The 19,460-nt window shown below is 36.7% G+C and overlaps 1 protein-coding gene across 2 annotated transcripts in view; it reads right to left on the bottom strand.

Annotated features, from left to right (window-relative positions):
• Positions 1-19,460, bottom strand: part of LOC113057112 (RAC-gamma serine/threonine-protein kinase) — an 89,813-nt gene that overhangs the window by 8,275 nt on the left and 62,078 nt on the right. For both annotated transcript variants that reach the window (XM_026224208.1, XM_026224209.1), the window contains exons 4-11: positions 15,244-15,369; positions 11,932-12,043; positions 9,197-9,341; positions 7,946-8,077; positions 7,098-7,163; positions 6,559-6,627; positions 2,462-2,584; positions 1,624-1,752 (exon numbers count right to left, since the gene is read on the bottom strand). In XM_026224208.1, coding sequence (XP_026079993.1) covers positions 1,624-1,752; positions 2,462-2,584; positions 6,559-6,627; positions 7,098-7,163; positions 7,946-8,077; positions 9,197-9,341; positions 11,932-12,043; positions 15,244-15,369 — 902 coding nt within the window. The remainder of the gene's footprint in view (positions 1-1,623; positions 1,753-2,461; positions 2,585-6,558; positions 6,628-7,097; positions 7,164-7,945; positions 8,078-9,196; positions 9,342-11,931; positions 12,044-15,243; positions 15,370-19,460) is intronic.

Raw genomic sequence — 19,460 nt, 5'->3', positions numbered from 1 at the left:
GGCTCAGGCAGTGCTCTGTTATTTTTACACCAGTACGGCAGTATAGATTTCCAGGTTTCCCAGCCACCTTCTTCCAACCTTCCCCATCTGCCACCATCTGCCTCTGTTTAGCATGTACTTTTTTGTGCAATCACATACTCTTGTGAAAAATAACCAACACTCAAATCATCTCCTGGCACAGCGGCCAGGCTGAGCAAAACAAAATGTTGCGCCAAATTGTCTTCCGTACTTTTTCAAGTGGAATCTATATCCCCCCTTCACTCCCGCTGCCGCCCCCTGCCCGTTCCCCCCTCCTGTCTATAAATATGGATTTAGTCACTGCAATCTGGGCACCATGCACACCTCTGGTTGGACAGAAGGTTGAACAGCAAACTACTGTTCAAAGGAAATAAAAGTGATAATTACTTTTGCTATTTAAATGACATGATCTGTGCTCTGGTCTAACTGGCTGCATTTATATTACTGATATTAATATCTAACATTTACAACACTTTCTATGAAGCCTATACATATAATGGATAACAATGGTATTAATACACTGCCATTCAAACATTTAGGGTCAGGAGGAATTAAATAAATACATTTATTCAGCAAGGGTGCATTAAATTGATCACCCATATAGAGAGAGAGGGAGAGAGAGATTAGAAAAGAAAATGTAATCTATTTTAATATTTCCACAAAAATTAAAAAACCATGGAAACCACAATACATTTTTTTCCATCATGATACATATTTACACACACAGAAATATATATATATATATATGTGTGTGTGTGTGTGTGTATATGTATATATATATATAAACTGTATCATGGTATCCACAAAAATAAATAACTGGTTATATTTTGATATAGAATGTATTTTTATATCAAAATATAACAAGTTATTTAAAAGTTCTGTAAAAAAGTGATTTTTCATCAAATAAATGCAGCCTTGGTGAGCATAACAGATGTGTTTATATGTATTCATAATATTTTATTTACATTTGCATTTTTATCCTTTGTTTATTTATTTGTAATACATAACCAGTTCAATCGATTAAATAATTGTAACCAGACTTATATGACAAGTATTGCCTTATATTAAACAGTGATTGCAATTATTTGTAATCACGGTTTAATACAATTATTCTTAAGAACATGTACCAGAATGTATAACATGTGTTATGAATGCATTAGGAACATTTGAATAATGTATTTTATATAGGCTTCTCTATACTGGACTGAAGGAAGCTCCTGATTATTACTGTATCTATAATTAAACAAGCTGTGCATGACACATCTCAATTCCATATCACTGTTGTTTAAGAGCTTGATTATTATTATTGCAGTGTGTTATCTGCTCTAAATCACAGAGAGCAAGAGGTTAAACTTGTATTGTAAAATATTACTTAAAACTTGCATGCAAGGCACTCCATTTAATGACAGCTGTAACTAAATATTTGAATAGAACCATTTAATCATTCAAGCCATAACTAGACTTTCATGATACGATCTGAAATCATAAATTTGTCATTTAAAAACCAATGGGCATGTTCATGGTCTCCTGCTTATGCTCCATTGATTACCTCTGACAGTTTTTGGGATAGTTGCAGGTTTTGTTAATGATCAGGGGTTTCTTTACCTCTGGTGCCAGATACTCTGGCGTCCCACAGAAGGTCTTCATGGTAGCAGCATCAGTGATTCCTTCCTTGCAGAGGCCAAAGTCTGTGATTTTGATGTGACCGTCTTTATCAAGCATTAAGTTCTCCAGCTGGGCAGAAAAGAAAAGAGTGTGGAGTGTGGACTTTTTGAAACAATAAACACAGAACTTAGTCATTAACACAAAGTTCTTTTTGAATCGGCTTCAAGTTTGAACTCAGTTTGAATTGATTGGATTTAATAATTTATAAAATGATTGAATTACTATATGACAAACTTAAAGTGTTTTCCCTTCCTTTTTTTGTCAAAGCATCTCAATTCAACGAAAATAAAACTGTATAGCTTTTACACATATTTAAGTCATGATTAATAACTGAAAATCAAAAATAAATATACTAACCTACTTGTGTTAGTACTTGTACCTAAAGTGTACTAGTATTTTTAATTCATGATGTTAATAATGTCTTTAAAAAAAAAGTGTCTAAAAAAAGTAGAGATGGTATAACATATTTATTTACTGCAAGTGGAAAGAAACTTCAAGCCACATTAATTTAACCTTTTAATTTTAATGGCTAAGCTGTTTGTCCAAGTTTCTTGGCACTTCCACAACTGGCTTGGTCCAAGGCTGCGAGCGAAACACTGTGTCATCATCCACAGCCGCCAGAGTTTGATGTTTCCAAAAACCAAAGAAAAAAGCCCCAAACTCTAGAGCTTTTAATTACATTTTCCGCATCCCATGACATACACTCGTATAAAGGCATCGCGACAGAACAAAACCTTCTCTCTAAATATATGAATTTTTCCCCCCTTTTTCTGTTTACCTTGAGATCCCGGTACACAATCTTGGCAGAGTGCAGGTAGTCGAGGGCGGAAACGATCTCGGCGCCGTAGAAGCGCGTGCGGTCCTCGGAGAACACCCGTTCTCTCGACAAATGGAAAAACAGCTGCAGGGTAAACAGCAGGGACAGGATTGCAATAATTACTGATTTATTGGAGGAAATTAACACAACACAAACTGCCTCACATCGCCATATTGAGATGATAGATGGCGAGGCCCTCGGAGGACGCCCAGCGAACCCAGACAGCAGCTGGCACATCATCCCTGGCTTTCCAGAGACAGGCCGGCGCGGCCTGTTAAATCAGCATTTTAATCAATACACCAATCTTGTTAAAGGCAGCGCTGCATGCTCATGGGCATACGCTCCATTAAAGTGGCAGGAGCACCCCGTCCCCGGCAATCATCTCCACTGTAACTTTTATGGAGTGCCCCGTGCTCCCTCTCTCCTCCTGAGTCAGATGTCAAGGGTTTCTGTCAACTGTCTGGCCCTCGGCTCCACTTGAACCCGGCTTATAGAAATTACCCAGAAGCGTGACGAAGAGAGTTTGTCTATTAATTGCTGTGGGATGTTTGAATATGGCTGTCCAGGGAGAGCTAACGGCTCCGCTGATCAGCCGGAGGAGGGGGTGAGCGGGACCGGGGTGGCCCAGGACAGGTGTGCCTTCATCAGAGCACTGGCAGCTGTGAATGTGGCGAGGCTGAAAGAGGAGAGACTGATGGGCTCTGAGCAGCGGGTGGAGGTTAGAGGCTCTGGCTGGACCAGGCAGGGGGAGCAGGTGACATTGCAGGCTGAGGGAATGAGAGTGAGATTGCCGCCTCTCTGATTAAACAGCACCGTTGGTGGTGGAATTTCATTTATCAAAACTTGAGCCCCTCAAGATGGAATCCTGTGCTCTGCCATATCAACAGAGTGATGCTGTCAAACTTCAACCAAGTGCATCCTGCACATCTACAAGTATATAACTAAAGTTACAACGCTAAACGCTTCAAACTGCTACTAGTTCTAGCAGTTTGACTGACATTTGTTAAACAATATTCACATTTTTCTGCAAGCAATTGGTTATTTAATATTTGGTAAGCACTATTACAATTAAGAACGAACTGTGTTCACAGGTAAAAATTGTATCCCTTGTTTGCGTAATTACACAACTGTTTATGCCACAACCATTCATTTTCAAGTGAAATGTAAGTAACACCCAGTCCACTACAATTACAATTACAAAACTGCATTAGACTAACCAGGACTTGTTACAAGGATATTAAATATTGCAGCTATATTGTTGTTTTGATTGTCACTTGAAGTCACTTTGACCAAAAGCATCTGCTAAATGAATAAATGTAAATGCTAATGACAATAATAAAATAATAAATTTCAACCATGTAGATAACAAAATAACATTGCATAATGCAATAAACATAAAATAATAATATTTGTTGGTATTGTTTAAATAGTCATTTTACATGTTTTGTCCATTTAGGTTCCAAAACAAATGTGCACAAAATAATAATAATAACAAATCATGTAAACCTTTTATATCGCAAAGCAATAATTTAAAGTAATGCCTAAAATATCGTCATAAATAAAAGTAAATACGTTGCTAATGATTTAATATTAATTTAGTTTTTATCCATTTAGTTTGCAAAACATGCATAAATAATAATAATACGTCTAACCATTTTAATTGCAAAAAACAATGCATAAAATAATATAATAAATAAAACAAATAAATAAAAATACATGTTGCTATTGATTTAATATCAATTTAGTTTTTATCCATTTAGGCTGCAAACCAAATGTGCATAAAATAATACATTTCTAATAATTAAGATGCATAGATGCATAAAATGATGTAAGAAACAGTAATAATAAGAGCAATTATTATTGTTGATGTCGTTGCTGTTGTTAGACATTCATTTTGTGTTTTATTCAGTAAGGTAGCAAAACAAATCAGCATAAAACAATAACAACAATTATTATTATTTAAAATCATACTTAAAAACATTGGTTCCGCATATCAGTGTTCAGACACTAAAATATAGTTATCGGCTGTCAAAAATATTTGATGATAATTTTGATAATTTATCAAAGGACAGAAGAAAGTCTCTTCAGACTGTAAATGCATCACAAGATATGATCTTGCACTTAAAGGAAAACGCCACCGTTTTTCCATATTCCACTATAGTGTTGTCAAAAGACCCAGAACTTTGGTACCAAGTCAGTACTAAACAGATGAAAATGTCATGGTACCAGGTTTTTTTAAGTACCGGTGGTACCGAGTACACGGTCAACCCGGTTCTTGATGCGCTATCCGAAAGGTGCGCAGATGCGCTGTCTTCATAAAAGCACTGAGAGATGGCGACATTAATAACAGGAAACACAGCAAACTACCAAAACTCTTTATAGACAGACACCCAGATCAAATGAAAGAGTTCAAGCAGGTAAGTTTCATTGTGTTTCCCATACATTGATTCATTTGTAGCGGTCTGCCACAATATCAAAACTGACTGCCACAAATAGATTTTCCGAAAGGCTTCGACTTTGTTGAATAGACATGAGCACTGCGTGTGTCAAAGTCGAAACCCGGTGCGGGTGTTTTTATATCATTTTATTTCTGATGGAAACCGGCTGTCTTCAAAAAATTATGGATGTCTTTTTTATTTCATCTTGCCTGTAATGCCTGAGCAGCGTTTGTGAGCGCTGGTTCAGTGCTTACTTGATTACAGCCGTTACCAGAGAGACCTCTCTCACCCGCTCTACAAGCGCCTCCAGCTGGCAGAGAATGAATTTGCATATATGCCAACACAAATAGAGTGCAAGTCATTTTTTTTAAAATCGTGTTTTTGTGTTTTGCTTTGGTACCGAAATTGGTACTAAGAACCGTGGATTTTCACTGGTATTGGTACCGAATACAGAAATTTTGGTCCCGTGACAACACTTTTCCACTATGTTCTTCCCTCAACTTGAGTTAGTACATGATGAGATGAGATGAGTTAATACATACCTCTCCCGTCTCAGTATGTGCATTCAATTGCTGTAGCGCGGTGCCACTATGCTGACGTTTATCTAACACTTTGCAGCACTTCGACCTCGGCGCAGTAATATCATCACTCCTGAAAACTCCTCACGTCGGTTGTATTGATGGAAGTTAGAGGGAGGTAGTTTTCAGGAGTGATGATACTACTGCGCCGAGGTCAAAGTGCTGCAAATTGCTCTTCCGCCATACATTATAGTCATCATTTTAATTTTTTTGTGTCACCATACTTACTCTTGTAACTACTCATGTAACCGTCTTTAAATAGGGAAAACATGGAAGTGTTTGGTAGCTTTTAAATTCATCCTTGTTAGGATCCTAAGGAATGAATGGTGCTAAGCTAACTGCTAGCATAGTGTCGCCACGCATTACAGCTATTGAGTGCACGCACTGAGATAGGAGAGGTACATATTAACTCACCTAAGTTGAGGGAAGAACATAGTGGAATATGGAAAAACGGTAGCGTTTTGCTTTAAAGGTGCTGTATGTAAGATTGTGACTTTACTAAAGCATAAAAATACCATAATATGTTTGCAGATATTTAAGAAACATGCTAATTTAACATACTTATTTATCTGAAAAACAATGCTACAGTCAGTTATTCTCCTTTGAAAATGTGCGTTCCGGGCAGGAATGTCAGTCTTTGTTTTGGTTTGTGAAACCTGCCCACCGCCAGTTTACCCACTTGTATTTCGGCCCCCCGGGTTGCCAGATGGTGGATGTCATTTCATTCATCAAGTGTGATCTTTCCTGTTTGTATCGTCAATCTGGCAACCTCAAGTGCCTCAAGTCTGACGAGGAGGGGACTGGTGAAAATAACCCTCTCCAATATTTTGAATTTGGACTGCAATACCTAGTTCAACCACTCGGTGTTATTCATACATACAGCACCTTTAACTTTTCCATTATAACAGATGAACATTTCTAGCCCAGCCCAGCCTCACAGTGAGTAAGTAGATATTAGTGACGCATTACTACAAAAATAGACTATCTGCCGACACAGACGAAAAGACAGACACACAATACACAAATGCAGACACACACGTACCTCTCCTCCATTGACATACTCCATCACGAAGCATAGGCGGTCTTTTGTTTGGAATGAGTACTTCAAAGACTGAAACAGCAGGTGGATACACCATTAGAGGAAAAACAAAACCAAAAAGACTAAAACAAACGCAACGTGAAAGACGCTCATCAAAATGTATGTGGTGAAGAAAGCTTTTGTCTCGAGAGGAAATGAAAGGAGCGTTTTGAAAAGCTTTGCTCTTTCTCGCAGGCCTTGATGCTAACTTTGAGGGAAGGTGAAGTTTACGAGGGAACACCAGCTTGACTGACAATGGTAAATTGTTTTGCTAAACCTGCTGTGTATGTTTTGTGCCATACAACAGCATCTGGAGTGTCAGAAAATTACCTCTCACTGGCGACTTCTCAACAGATGCACAGCTACACTTAGGCTGCTAATTTATTACAGTTTATTCTCTACATTATAATGAGACTCCAGGGAAAAGCCAATCATATATACAGTACAAAAGGGTCTCTGTAAATCCACTCTGAATGATAGTTCATTATAAAATGTGCACTCACGGTTAAAAAAGGATGTCTCGTGTTTTTTAGTACTCTGCTTTCTGTAAGCGTGTGGGCCACTTCGTCCTACGGGAAGAAAGAGAAGGTGGATCATGAATTGTGTTTTCTCAAGATAAAGCAGGTTTGCTTACCGTACATGTGCACAGTAGGTTTAATCAAGATTTTATTACAAAGCTTCTCAAAAAAGCATGGGATTAAAATTACACGTATAACTGCGTTAAAATGTCATTGCCTACAACTTTGAGATCTGAACATAGATAAATAGCATACAGAATGAAAAAATGAGGGCTGACAAACAGTTAATCGCAATGAATGGCATCCAAAATACAAGTTATTGTTTACATAATATATGTGTACTTTGTATATTTATTATGTATATATAAATACACACACATACAGGATATATTTTAAAAACATTTACATGTTCTTAGCATTCTTCAAGAATCAGCTAAAAACACATCTCTTCCATCTTTATTTGACTCTCTAACTCTGGTACTCTCTATTCTAATTATTTTCTTTATATGAAAAAAAAGGTTCCTTTTAGACTTGCACTCTATTATATTACTAACTGCTTGTTTTCTAAAAAAAAAAAAAAAAAACTAACAATTGCTTCTTATAAATTTTTTTATTTTTTAATTACATGATTTTAAAAAAAACTTGCTACGTGTTTCTTAAATATATACATGTATGTGTTTGTATTTATATATACATAATAAATATGCACAGTATACACACATATATTATGTAAACAAATACTTTTATTTTGAATGCAATTCATCGTTTGACAGCACTAGAAAAAAAAAACATAATTTTAGATTTATTCAATAAATATTCCTCCTTATTCTTACCTTGGCTATAATAACCTCCTTCTTTAAAATTTTCATTGCATAATATTTCCCGCTGGCCTTCTCCCGTACGAGAATGACTTTTCCAAAAGTGCCTTTTCCCAATAATTTTAAGTAGTCAAAGTCATTCATTGTCTGCAAAAATAAGAATAAAAAGCAATAAATTGTCAGACTTACTGAAATGCAATGCATATAATTGGGGTCTACATTTCTATTTTGTTAATGTAACTCAATCAGAATACGTACACATCTCGCATATCTGCTGTGGGGATGTAATCCTGCTGCTTAGAGACTTTACTGCCACCAACACACTGACATGTTTGTACATTAGCTTGTTGTTTAAAAATGATGAAACTCCCAGAAATACACAGCCTTAAAAGACATTATCGAGAGAGTTTCCTAATTTTGTGCAATTGAGTCGTAAGGTCTGTTTCATATATCCTGAATCTGCAGCTGTAGGCGTGCACTGAGCTTTCACACTGACAGCGCTTTGAGTGCGAGTCGAAATCGAGTGATTTCTGGGTATTTCTTGAATAAACTAGAAAATGCTTATTTGGGAGTGTGCCAGAACAAAACTTGATTATCATGAGATCCAGTTTACATGAGTAGGGTATCACATTTAGAACCCAAACCCCAAAGAGCAGCTATAATCTGGAATCAAACAATGCCTGAGAATTTGTTTCACAACTTTATATTGATTCTATAGCAACAAAAAAAAAAATTGAAATGTTAAGAAACAGGTTTATTGTGCATTTACGTTGGCCTTGCTCCTTGGTTCATAACGTGATGTTGGTTCAGCATCCAAAGTCTACCAGCAGGCACAGAAATATATGAATAGTTCACCCAAAAATGAAAATCTGCAGAAAATTGACTGAAAAGTCACTGGTTGAAGCTAAAGTTAAATCGCCCTGATGGATGTGTTCATTAAAAACACACTGTTTAATTGACGGACTGGAGTCTGATTACTTGTGGATTATTTTGATGGTTTTATCAGCTTGTTTGGACTGTCATTCTGACGGCACCCATTCACTGCAGAGGATCCACCCAAGTGTCGTAATGCCACATTTCTCCAAATCAATAAGCAAACAAACTCTACATCTTGGATGGCCCTTTTTAGCCAGATGTCACTTTTAGGTGAATTATTTTCTTTATAATAATTCTCTATAACTTTATGCTGGTTTCTCTCATTCAGCTCCCCAATGTCCCAGGCTTATGATGTCTGCAGCAAACATCAAAATCTGTATTTGTAGGCACCTTGCGTTTGTGATGGCTGATAGATGTGTCCATCTCCTCCTCTCCCATGTTGTCTATCTGTGAGGTGGGACTACACTGGATACGTTCCTCTTCCTGTCTTTGGAGTTTATCTGCCACCATCTGGATTGCCTCTGCCCACTCATCCCTTTGGAAACACACACAAAGCCCATGTTTCTAAAAAAGCAATTTATTAATACAAAAAAAAAAAACGCTGCTTACTACATTTGAGACAAACTAAACGAACACATGGTTCAGTTGCAAATGTGAACTGAAATGTGAATGTGACCTTTTTACTTTATTGAAGACATCAGACCGGACCATCTGAGTAATTCACAAGGCCATTCTCACTAGGTGACAGTATAATCTAACATAAGTGGGGAAGCCGCCCCTCTCTGAGAACAGTGTCTCCCTCCATTGAGTTTTCATTTGTTGTGCAGCACAACATCTGTTGTGTAGAATCAGTGGTGCATTCATGTTTTTGAGCATGTGTTAGTTTAATAATGATGGATTCATCTGAGCGAAGCTAGCAGTTTCTCACTGTTTCACAGCAGCAGACTGAACTAGACAGTAGGGCTATGTGGTACAGCACAGTACTACATGTTTACAGTGGTATATAATATCATAATTTAGATCATTTTAGTACCCACTTTAAACAACGTGTCAGCACATTTTAGCACATTTTGGAAGTTCACCATGCTGATAAAAAATAAATACAATTTAAAAAAGTTGGTTGTCTGGTCTCCTAGCCTGCTCAGTCTACCTCTGCCAGTCTATTTGAATGGTTTTAGAGATGTTTTAGAGGAATTTTGTATGAAACACATACAGTACAGTATATACGCACATACATAACTGTTCAAAAGTTGATCAGTAAGGTTTTAAAGAAATAATTCTTATACGTATTAATACTTATAATAATACTTTTTATTCAGCAAGAATGCATGATAAATATTTCGTGAGCAGCCAATCTGCATTTTAGAATGATTTCTGAAAGATCATATGACATTGAAGACTGGGGTAATCTGCCGATTGTGTTATTTGTGTTCATTTAAATATTGCCTTGGTAAACAAAAGAAACTAGTTAAAAATCATTAACATATTTTACCAACCCAAAACTTTTGAACAGCAATGTATGTTACTAAGTGGAATAAATAAAGTCATAATGTGCTGAATGGTATTATTAATAACAAATATTATTTCTGTTGCAACTGCTTTTTACAGTATAGATCACCATCCAAAATGAACTGAATGTTTAAAAAAAAAAAACTACTTTAGATATTAATAGTAAAAAATCATTTATACTGTATATGTAATTTTCTTTACACTGAATTATTGCATCAGTTGACAGCCAGAGTTTCTTTTCCTCCATTGGCCAAGGTTGTTCAATTGTTGCATAAGGTACAGATTTAGTATTAATACAGAGGAACCAGAGGCTGGTATCGTACCAAAGCAAAAATTTTGGTATTGATCCAACCCTACCAGGCAGAGTATCAAAACATGCACTCTTGTGCAGTGCCATTTGTTAGTGGGGAATCGTCAAAAAGAATAAGAGATGGAAATATTTATTATCTCCAACATTATGTATGGATATCCAATCTGGCTCTTTTTTCAGTGGATGCTACAAACCCCATGGTGGTGCATTTGAAATCTCAAGGCAAATTCAAGATCCACTGGGTTAAAACAGTAACATACACGAAGGGATCTGCGCACCCTCGCAAGGTCGTGTGGATGAATGGGTGTGGAGTGGTTTGGTGTATAATGAGCGGTTTTTGCTAATGAGAGATAAAGGCTTTGAATACAGTCTGGCGTGATGCCAGCTGTCGCCACATCTCTCCTCCTCACATGTAGGCCTGCAGTTTCTGGGCCTCTGCCAGTTCGCCGAGTCCCACTCCTGTTCAGAGCTGTGGGGGGGGGGGGGTGGATAAATAAAGTGCACATTGGACTGCAATGCCCTGTGATAGATAGACAAGCAAGTTAGGAGTGCGAGTATAAATGGCTCAGTGTCTGTTCTTATATCTTTTGTTTGATTAGATGTTCTCTCTGTCTTTTTCAAAAGCTGTCTGCTTAATCATTATTCTGTGACCCAAAAAAGATACTGACAACAATAATAGGCAAATATTTCTCAGCTTCTAACATCATTCAAAGACAATTCAAATCTACTAAAATAAATTGTGTGTTTCAAATTAAGAAACAAAAAGCATATTTGTAAAAAGAAGCTATAAGAGGACTGGACTGCACACTGTCAATAAATGACTGATCATCACTGATCATCATAAAAAAAGTCTTCTTTTTTGCATTTCACCTCTGCTCTAACTTGTTTCTTAATCTAGCTTTCTAATAAACCTGGCACTGTACACTGTGGATATTTCTGAATCTGTGATTGACTGCTTAAAGCATCTGCTATATGTATAAATGGTAATCACTAAATTATCAGCCCTGCAATTACTAAGGTAGGGGAATATCATGTTTTCTACCATGATCATTATTAATGTTTTGGATTAAATGAGTAAGGAGCATAGGAGAGTTAGTAGCAGTAGTTAATAGTTAGCAATAAAAATAATAGAGTTCTCATTCAAACAGCAATTTCTTTTTGTATGAAGTGGTGATGATTCAACAGTTGTGTTTAGTTGTAGCAACTATATAACCTGAAAAATGGTCACCAATTGTACATTAATGTTGGAATGGACTTATAATGATTCTCTTAATAGTTGTGTTTCTATATTAAAGACCGTTCTCACCTCTCTTCTAGAGTGTCCACATGGAAGGTCCTCTCTATGACTGTGGTCCATTGTAGACATCTAATAATAAAAGTATTCGGCTTTGGTCGTTCAGTTTTCATCAGCTGGCATTCTGGAACGACAGACAAAAATTAATTGTAAATTGCATGTGCACAAAGAAAAAAAAACATACACACTATATAAATATACGCATCAATCATAGGCAGGGAGAAATCTGACCTGAATTCTAAAGTAAACCCAGCCCACTTCCTAACTCTCCAGCTGCGAGTGTTTGCCATTGTCAGAGTGTTTTATTTGATAAACAGAGGGGAGCAGTGAGTCCAATGTAAAACAAATGGCCATTAGCAGAGAGGAGGCAGGAGAGTGCCGTGGTAAGATGAACGAGGAGAGGTACATTTGCTAGAATGTGGCGCAACATTTCATATACAGCGCTTAGCTCTGCCACATCAGCCACTGCCCAGTCGGAGGGAAGTAATGCACATCTCGGCTACTTTATGAAAGTAGCAGGGGACAGAAGTGGCGTTCAGACTGGGCTCATCGCCGCTGTAGATTCTGGGGACAATGCCCAGACGACAGGTGAAACGCAACAGCAGCCTGGGCTGCCAGTCCCATAATGAGGGCCTAAGCTGGCCAATTTCAGCCACCTCTGAATGACGGCAGGGCCTAAATTTAGACAGGAAGGTTAATGACGACACCGCTAAGGTCACGAAGCCAAGCGCTGTACAGAACATCTACCTGGGCAGCAGGAGGAAAATCGAGTCCCACGCTGAGTGCAGAAAAACAAGGTCACAGCAGCCAGAATGTGACACCTCAGGAGGAGAGGAGGCAGAGCTGACAGAATTGTTTGCTTTGCCACATTAGATCACAGATGACGAGCATCGCTTCAAGCAAGAGACGCTAAGGAAAGCTAGCATGCCAATTAAACAGCCCAGAAGCTGCGACTTCCGCTGCTCGCAACATGCAACATCTCTTAAAGGTTTTCTCAAGTCCAAAATAAGGTTGAGAGGGTGCCAATGCACAAAAACATCAGAAGACATAAAATGGCATTCAGCTCTGTAAATGTTAGCGAGAACTGGCTTTGAAGAAAGAGGCTAGAGGGTTAAAAAAAAAAACAAGAGTTTCCAAATCTTGTATCTTAAACATATCAAGTGCTTAGAAATGTACTCTTTGTATTCAGGTTGGTTTTCAAAAACTTTCATAGCTTAAAAGGTTTTTGAATTTTCTGCATCATTCCTCCAGTCTTCAGGGTCACATGATCCTTCAGAAATCACTCACATATGGCCCTACGAAATCCATTTTATTTATTGCCCACAAACGCAGTTCAAAAAGCATTTACTTATACAACTTAAAAGAAATGAATTACAACTAATTACAATTTTAGGTCCCAATTTTCATTTAATTCTTTCCCCCAAATTCTGTTTTCCCATTTGAATATTTCTGGGTTCAATTTTAATGGCTTAATTGAACTGTAATATTAAAATTAATCTCTAATTAATTGACTTTATAAAATCAACTTAATTTTATTTATTTGTTTGTTTGTTTACACTAATAAGGCCCTGTGATTTTCTTTCTTTCAGAAATACTGTGTTGTGTATTTCATGTATTGTGTATTAACGAAGGCATAAAACATTAATTTACCTTTTAAGCAAATTAAAACTAAACAAACTCTTCCAAATAATAAATGGAAGGAAAAAAAATATATATATATATATTTAATTGAAAAAATATATATATAATTATAGTAGAAGTAGTACATCTACAGTGAGTAATATATTTCTGTCAAAATTTCTTAGAGTAAAACCAAACTTTTATTGTTATGGGTTTCTGTGAAAACCATATGCAGAAAAAGTTTATTAAAGAAAAATATATATTAAAGAAACTAAACCATGTGTCTGAGCTATTCATTCACGCTGGAAAATCTATGATTCATATTTAAAGTCTTTTTGCAGTTTAATATTCACAAACACTAGTCCATACCACCATTAAATTTAAATGTGATGACCTACTTTTGATTTATTCATCCGAAATTTGACAAATTCTGTGACATTCTGCGTTAAACAGTAAATTCCATTTAGGACTGGATTCCAGAATTACGTCTGTTTTGTGCATCAAGGATATTTACAGAGTCCTACTAATTTGCATCTTAAGAAATTATTCAGGATTTGTCGATGAATAGAAAGTAAAAAAAAAAAAAAAAAAAAAACCCACAGAATTGATTGAAAATCGAAATATTTATATAAATATACATACACTTATCTGTCAGAATGTCCTGTGTCAAAAAAACTTAAACAAGGCAGCATTTCCATCTTTGCTTGTCGAAGCTCTAAACAGAACAAATTGGTGGATCTCACCGTGCAAAGCGATTTGTCATATGCTGCAATCATTGTTAAAAAAGACAAATTGGTCAATATGGACTGTGGCGTACTATGGAGCAGATGCAGGGCTGGTCAGGCTGTATACAGGACTCTGTGAGAGCGGTCCGGAGCAAGGCAGTCTGGTGTCAGCTCGCTGCACAGGGGGTGAGAGCGATGCCATTTCAGAGAGTGCATTAGGCTATCAGCCTCCCAGCACCACCTGGCCTCCCAGCTTTCTGCAACAGATGTGGCAATCCTCTCCCACTGCCAAGCGGCCCAGGCCGGATGTATGGCCACCCCTCGCTCCTCCAGCCTTTAGATTAAAACCTGGCTGGGCCTTTTGACGGATCGCAGCACGTGTCCAGAAACCAGCGCTGAAAGCCACACACTTGAGCTTGATTTGTTCCAGAGGAAAGAAGTCACTGTTTTCATGATTTTATTCCATTAAAATATACATTCCCTAAAATAATTTAAAAGTGTTTCGAGGTGAGACAGAACTGTGAAAGACTGCAATGCATTATGGCAAAATCCTTAACATCTTTGCACACCTGGATGTATCACAGTATTAGAAAAGAGAGGTTGAAGTTTATTTTCAGTGATCCTTGATCATTTCAGATTTGCCTTGAAAGCTTGAGTGGCACATTTCTGTATGTGTTTTGTGAGCCTTTAAAAATGTACCACAAACTTTGAATCGTAAAGGTCATTTTACATGTTTGTAAAAGTACATTAGCATTTACTGCTTATTTTATTCTAATGGTTAGAGAGGAATTTAAAATTATAGAGGAATTTGCCAAAAGACCATTCAAAACCACATTGTGCTGATCTGTGCTAGCAATTTTTTGCAGTCAAATTAGTATATGAACGTAATTTTGGATTTCATACAGAACAGTGAATCCACTTTTTAGTTAATTCAAGCAGACGGAGCTTCACAGAAGAATGTAGAAAAAGCATCACTTACTTGCAACAGAGAAGTTATTGAGAGGGTAGGGAAGATCTGCATCCTGTGGCTTCTCCTTGTATCCGATGAAGGACCCATCGGTTTTTAGCAGGAAGTAGCGAGGTCTCCAATTCTTGATATATTCTCCTAAGGAAAAAATAAAAGATAATTTAAACGACAAATAACAAAACACATGACCTCTCAAATGGCTTAAGCTAATACATGCACACTAAAAACTTCACACTTTCTGAGGGAAAACACAATTTCATTTAAAACCCGCATAGTTTCGGGTAGTGACAAACTGATTAATATCCCACACACACAGAATGAACACGATTAGATGGTGCCTATCCACTGAATTGACTTCATTTTGACTGCAAATGACTAAACACAGGATTAAAATGTTAACATGTTTACCACTGCTAGTCCAGCTGTCAGCTACAGCATCATCTGCCTAAATCCAAGGGCAGGTGTTAGAACAACCCAAACCGGGGCTGGTGGCACCAGGTCAGCTTACAGTGAAACGCATTCGGAAACGCACCACGGACGGGGTCACAGAATCCTCACAGGGGGCAGCAGAGACACCTTTAACCTTTCTATGCTAAAGCCGCAAAAAACAACATCTGCTGAGCAGCTGGTCACGCCATATTATCATGCAAAACTTCTGGTGCAACAGCCTGTGCTATCTAATAATAAACAGCAGGATTACAAGGGTGTCAGCATCACCACGCAGGGGGCAAAGCCGCACGCACACACAGTCCAATAACAGGCTCCAAGAGTGATAATGCACACAACATCTGCCTGCTGAGTGATGCATGCTGGATGCGCAAACTAAACACACTTCGAAATTAGCAATTGCGTACAGTGAACAATGAAAAGTTTGTTTCTCAGATTACGAATGCAGTATATCTGTTGCTGGTCAATCAAACCATGTGGTAAACACAAGGAAAACAAGGAAATTTCATAACATACACTATAGTCAGAGCTGGGTAGTAACAGATTCCATGTAATCTGGATTAAGTAATCAGATTCCAAAAATTAAGCACTTGTAATTAGATTAAATTACATTTTAAAATACTCGGAAATCGGACTATAGTTACTTTTGTATTGATTGCATGATTACATATTTTTCACACAGCAGTAATAAATTATTCATAATTTATTGATTCTCCATAATTCCTCTTTTAAATGTTATTTTCTAAAACAGCCTACACACTATATACACTCAAAAAGTCTTTCAGTTTTGTTGACATTCACACAAAAACCAGTCATTAGTCAGGTGGCTATAATTACACAGAAATTTGACAGGCCATACAGCCTTTGAGCGCTGGATTTAAAAAAAAAAAACATTAAAATATTAAGAAATGTTTTCTCACCATTTCAACATTTCATCAACTACTGATGAACATATTAATTTTATATGAATTATCACTCTGTTGGTTATTTAATGTATTTCCATGTCTTTTTTTGTGTGTGTGTTTCTTTCAAACACATTAAAATTCACATTATTTTTAATTTACATATTTCATATAAAAGTTTTTGTCATCTGAACCTCCTTAGACTATTATATTTACTTCAAGCCTCCCTGAGGATTTTAAATCAATATTTTTATAAATAAATAACATAACACATTTGCATGTTTTTTTGGTTAATGGTCACATGTGCAGGTAAACAAACAAAATATTTAATTTTTTTAGCAAGTGCTTTTTTTGGATTCATGTGATTTTTAAAAGATTTGTTTTAATTTGACATTTTTATGATTTAATTAAATTATTTTGAATCTTCAGCAGTTCCTTCACAAAGCCATGTAAAAAAGCCATGTACACTTCATGTTGTTAATAACAATGAATGGAATATATTTTCTTATTTCCTTTTTTATGTTAATATGATACAAGATTATGTTATTTAAATCAATGTGTTAAAAACGAGTAATTTAAAATACATTAAAAAGTAGTGTGATTATATTATCTAAAATGTGTAATGTAATGGATTACATTATTAACTACCATTTTTGTCATGCAATTTGGAATTAATACAGTCCTTATGCTATATTACAAGCCTTCTGAAGCCATACAATAACTTTGTGGGGAAAAAAAGACAGTAAATGAAAAAAAAATCGAATCGAATTAAAAAATCTTTTTAAAGCTTAAAAGACATACTCGTGGATATCAGAACAGAAAACACAAATGTATCCTATTTTTGTCATTGTTTAAGCCATCACACGATGCAATCTAACCTCAGGACTCAACTGTTCAAATCTGTTCTTGCTGATCATATTTATTAAGATAGACAATCTGGTATTCGTTCAAGCGCAGACGCAGGAGAATCCACAGACATGTAGTTTCTGGTTCTGAACTCCTGGTAATTAGCCACGATCTTCTCTAAGTGACACATGAGCCTCGTGACAGCTCTGATCACTTTTTTTCAGCAGAAGAGAAAATAAACAACATGTTCTATTTGTAACATCCACTTAAAGCATAATGACACCAGCTTCTCCTAATTAACACATCAGAGAAAAACACCTGCTCATGTTAATTTGAGGAGACGGAGGTCTTCGCCGGTATGCCTCAAAGAGGAAGAGGAATCGCTGGGTGGGAGGGAACAGCTGAACAGAGGCATCCGCCTTCCAATCAAAAGGTACAAAAAAACAGGGACGAAGGATAAAAGTGGGATGTGAGTCGACAAATAGAAAGATTTGACAACCTTCTATCGCTGACCAAGGCGTTTTCTCTAGAGATAAAACTTTAGTAAGAGCTTGTTGATTTTTCAAAGACGGCATTCAGCTTCATTTCCATGACTTATAAAAACCGGCCAGGCATGTTGTGGTGCACAAATGGCAAACGTAGGCTCGAATCCAGCCTGCGGCATTCCTCAATTACCCTTCTCATTAGACTCTAATTTTCTCCAAAATATGAATACAAAAAGTAATAACATAATATTAAAATAATAATAACAATGTAATAATAACATAGTTCTGAAAGTAATCCCTGAGATTTTAAGTTAATATCTTAATAATTTAATGACACATTTTGCAACTTCATGGTTCTCTGATGTTAGTTAAACTTCACAGGACATGCAGGTAAATAGATCAATTATATTAGTATTATATATTACTACTATACTTGTATGCCAACTTATACTAACTTTAATAATAAAATATATACTGTAAATATATTACTGTTGCAAATTGCAATTGTCCTGTAAAATAAAATAAAAACCTGTTAATTATTATAATTATTTTATTTCATATTACAGGTTACAATGCTAATATTTATGTTAAATCCCTCAGGTTCATACAGATTCAAACCCTCAAGCTGTTATTATGGTGGAATACTGCTAAATGCTGTAAACTTCTAGCTATATAACTACATAACAAAGAATAGAATAAAATAGAATAGGATAGAATAGAATAGACACTATTTGGTTGCACTTTATTTTACAGGTGTGTCCTAACATGTACTTATAGTTTACTTGCAGTGTATTTATCTAAGAAAGTTCTGGTAATACAAGGTAACTACATGGGGCAGGGTTAGGTTTAAGGGTAGGTTCAGGGTTAGTACCTAGTTATTACATAGTTATTGTAATACTATAATAAGTACATAGTATGTACACGAGGAACAGGACTGTAAAATAAAGTGCTACCCACTTTTTTCTTCTCTAAAGTGAACACAAGCCGTCACACGCAACATTATTCTTGTTATTGGTGGATCAGCTATGGACAAGAGCAAAGCAAAGAGTTTAATCAACGATCTGATCCTGGATCAGCCATGGTGTCTTGTTAACCAGCACAGAGTACATTCACTGTAGCGCTGACAGAGCCAGGGGTTGAACAGAAGGGGCTGCATGACTAAAAGCAAATGTCACTCGAAGCCCAGCCAGTGCTGTTTCATCAAACCATTTTTACTGGCTTCTCAATCGTGAAATTTGTTTCTTTAGATCCAAAACAGTAGGCTGACAGTTGGTCTGGCAGGCGCCGGTGATGCTTCAACCATCGAGTTTCCAGAGCGTTTGGTCAAAGTGAGCAGTCCTATTGGTTAGCATTATTACCAAGCACCAGGGTCGTGAACACCTTCAGATGTGAAGTACAGATTAGCGACTGCTCAATACGTTTGATTCTTTAACGATTTTAGACTTTAACTAAGAAACTGCACGGCGATTCTCTGACTAACATTCTCTGACTAACAGGCTTGCAGGTAATACCTGAGCGATCGCCGGCAAATATGCAACAGGACATCCAA

Source organism: Carassius auratus, chromosome 38, assembly GCF_003368295.1.
Source record: "Carassius auratus strain Wakin chromosome 38, ASM336829v1, whole genome shotgun sequence".
Taxonomy (NCBI): Eukaryota; Metazoa; Chordata; class Actinopteri; order Cypriniformes; family Cyprinidae; genus Carassius; species Carassius auratus.
This window is presented reverse-complemented; position numbering and strand designations above follow the sequence as displayed.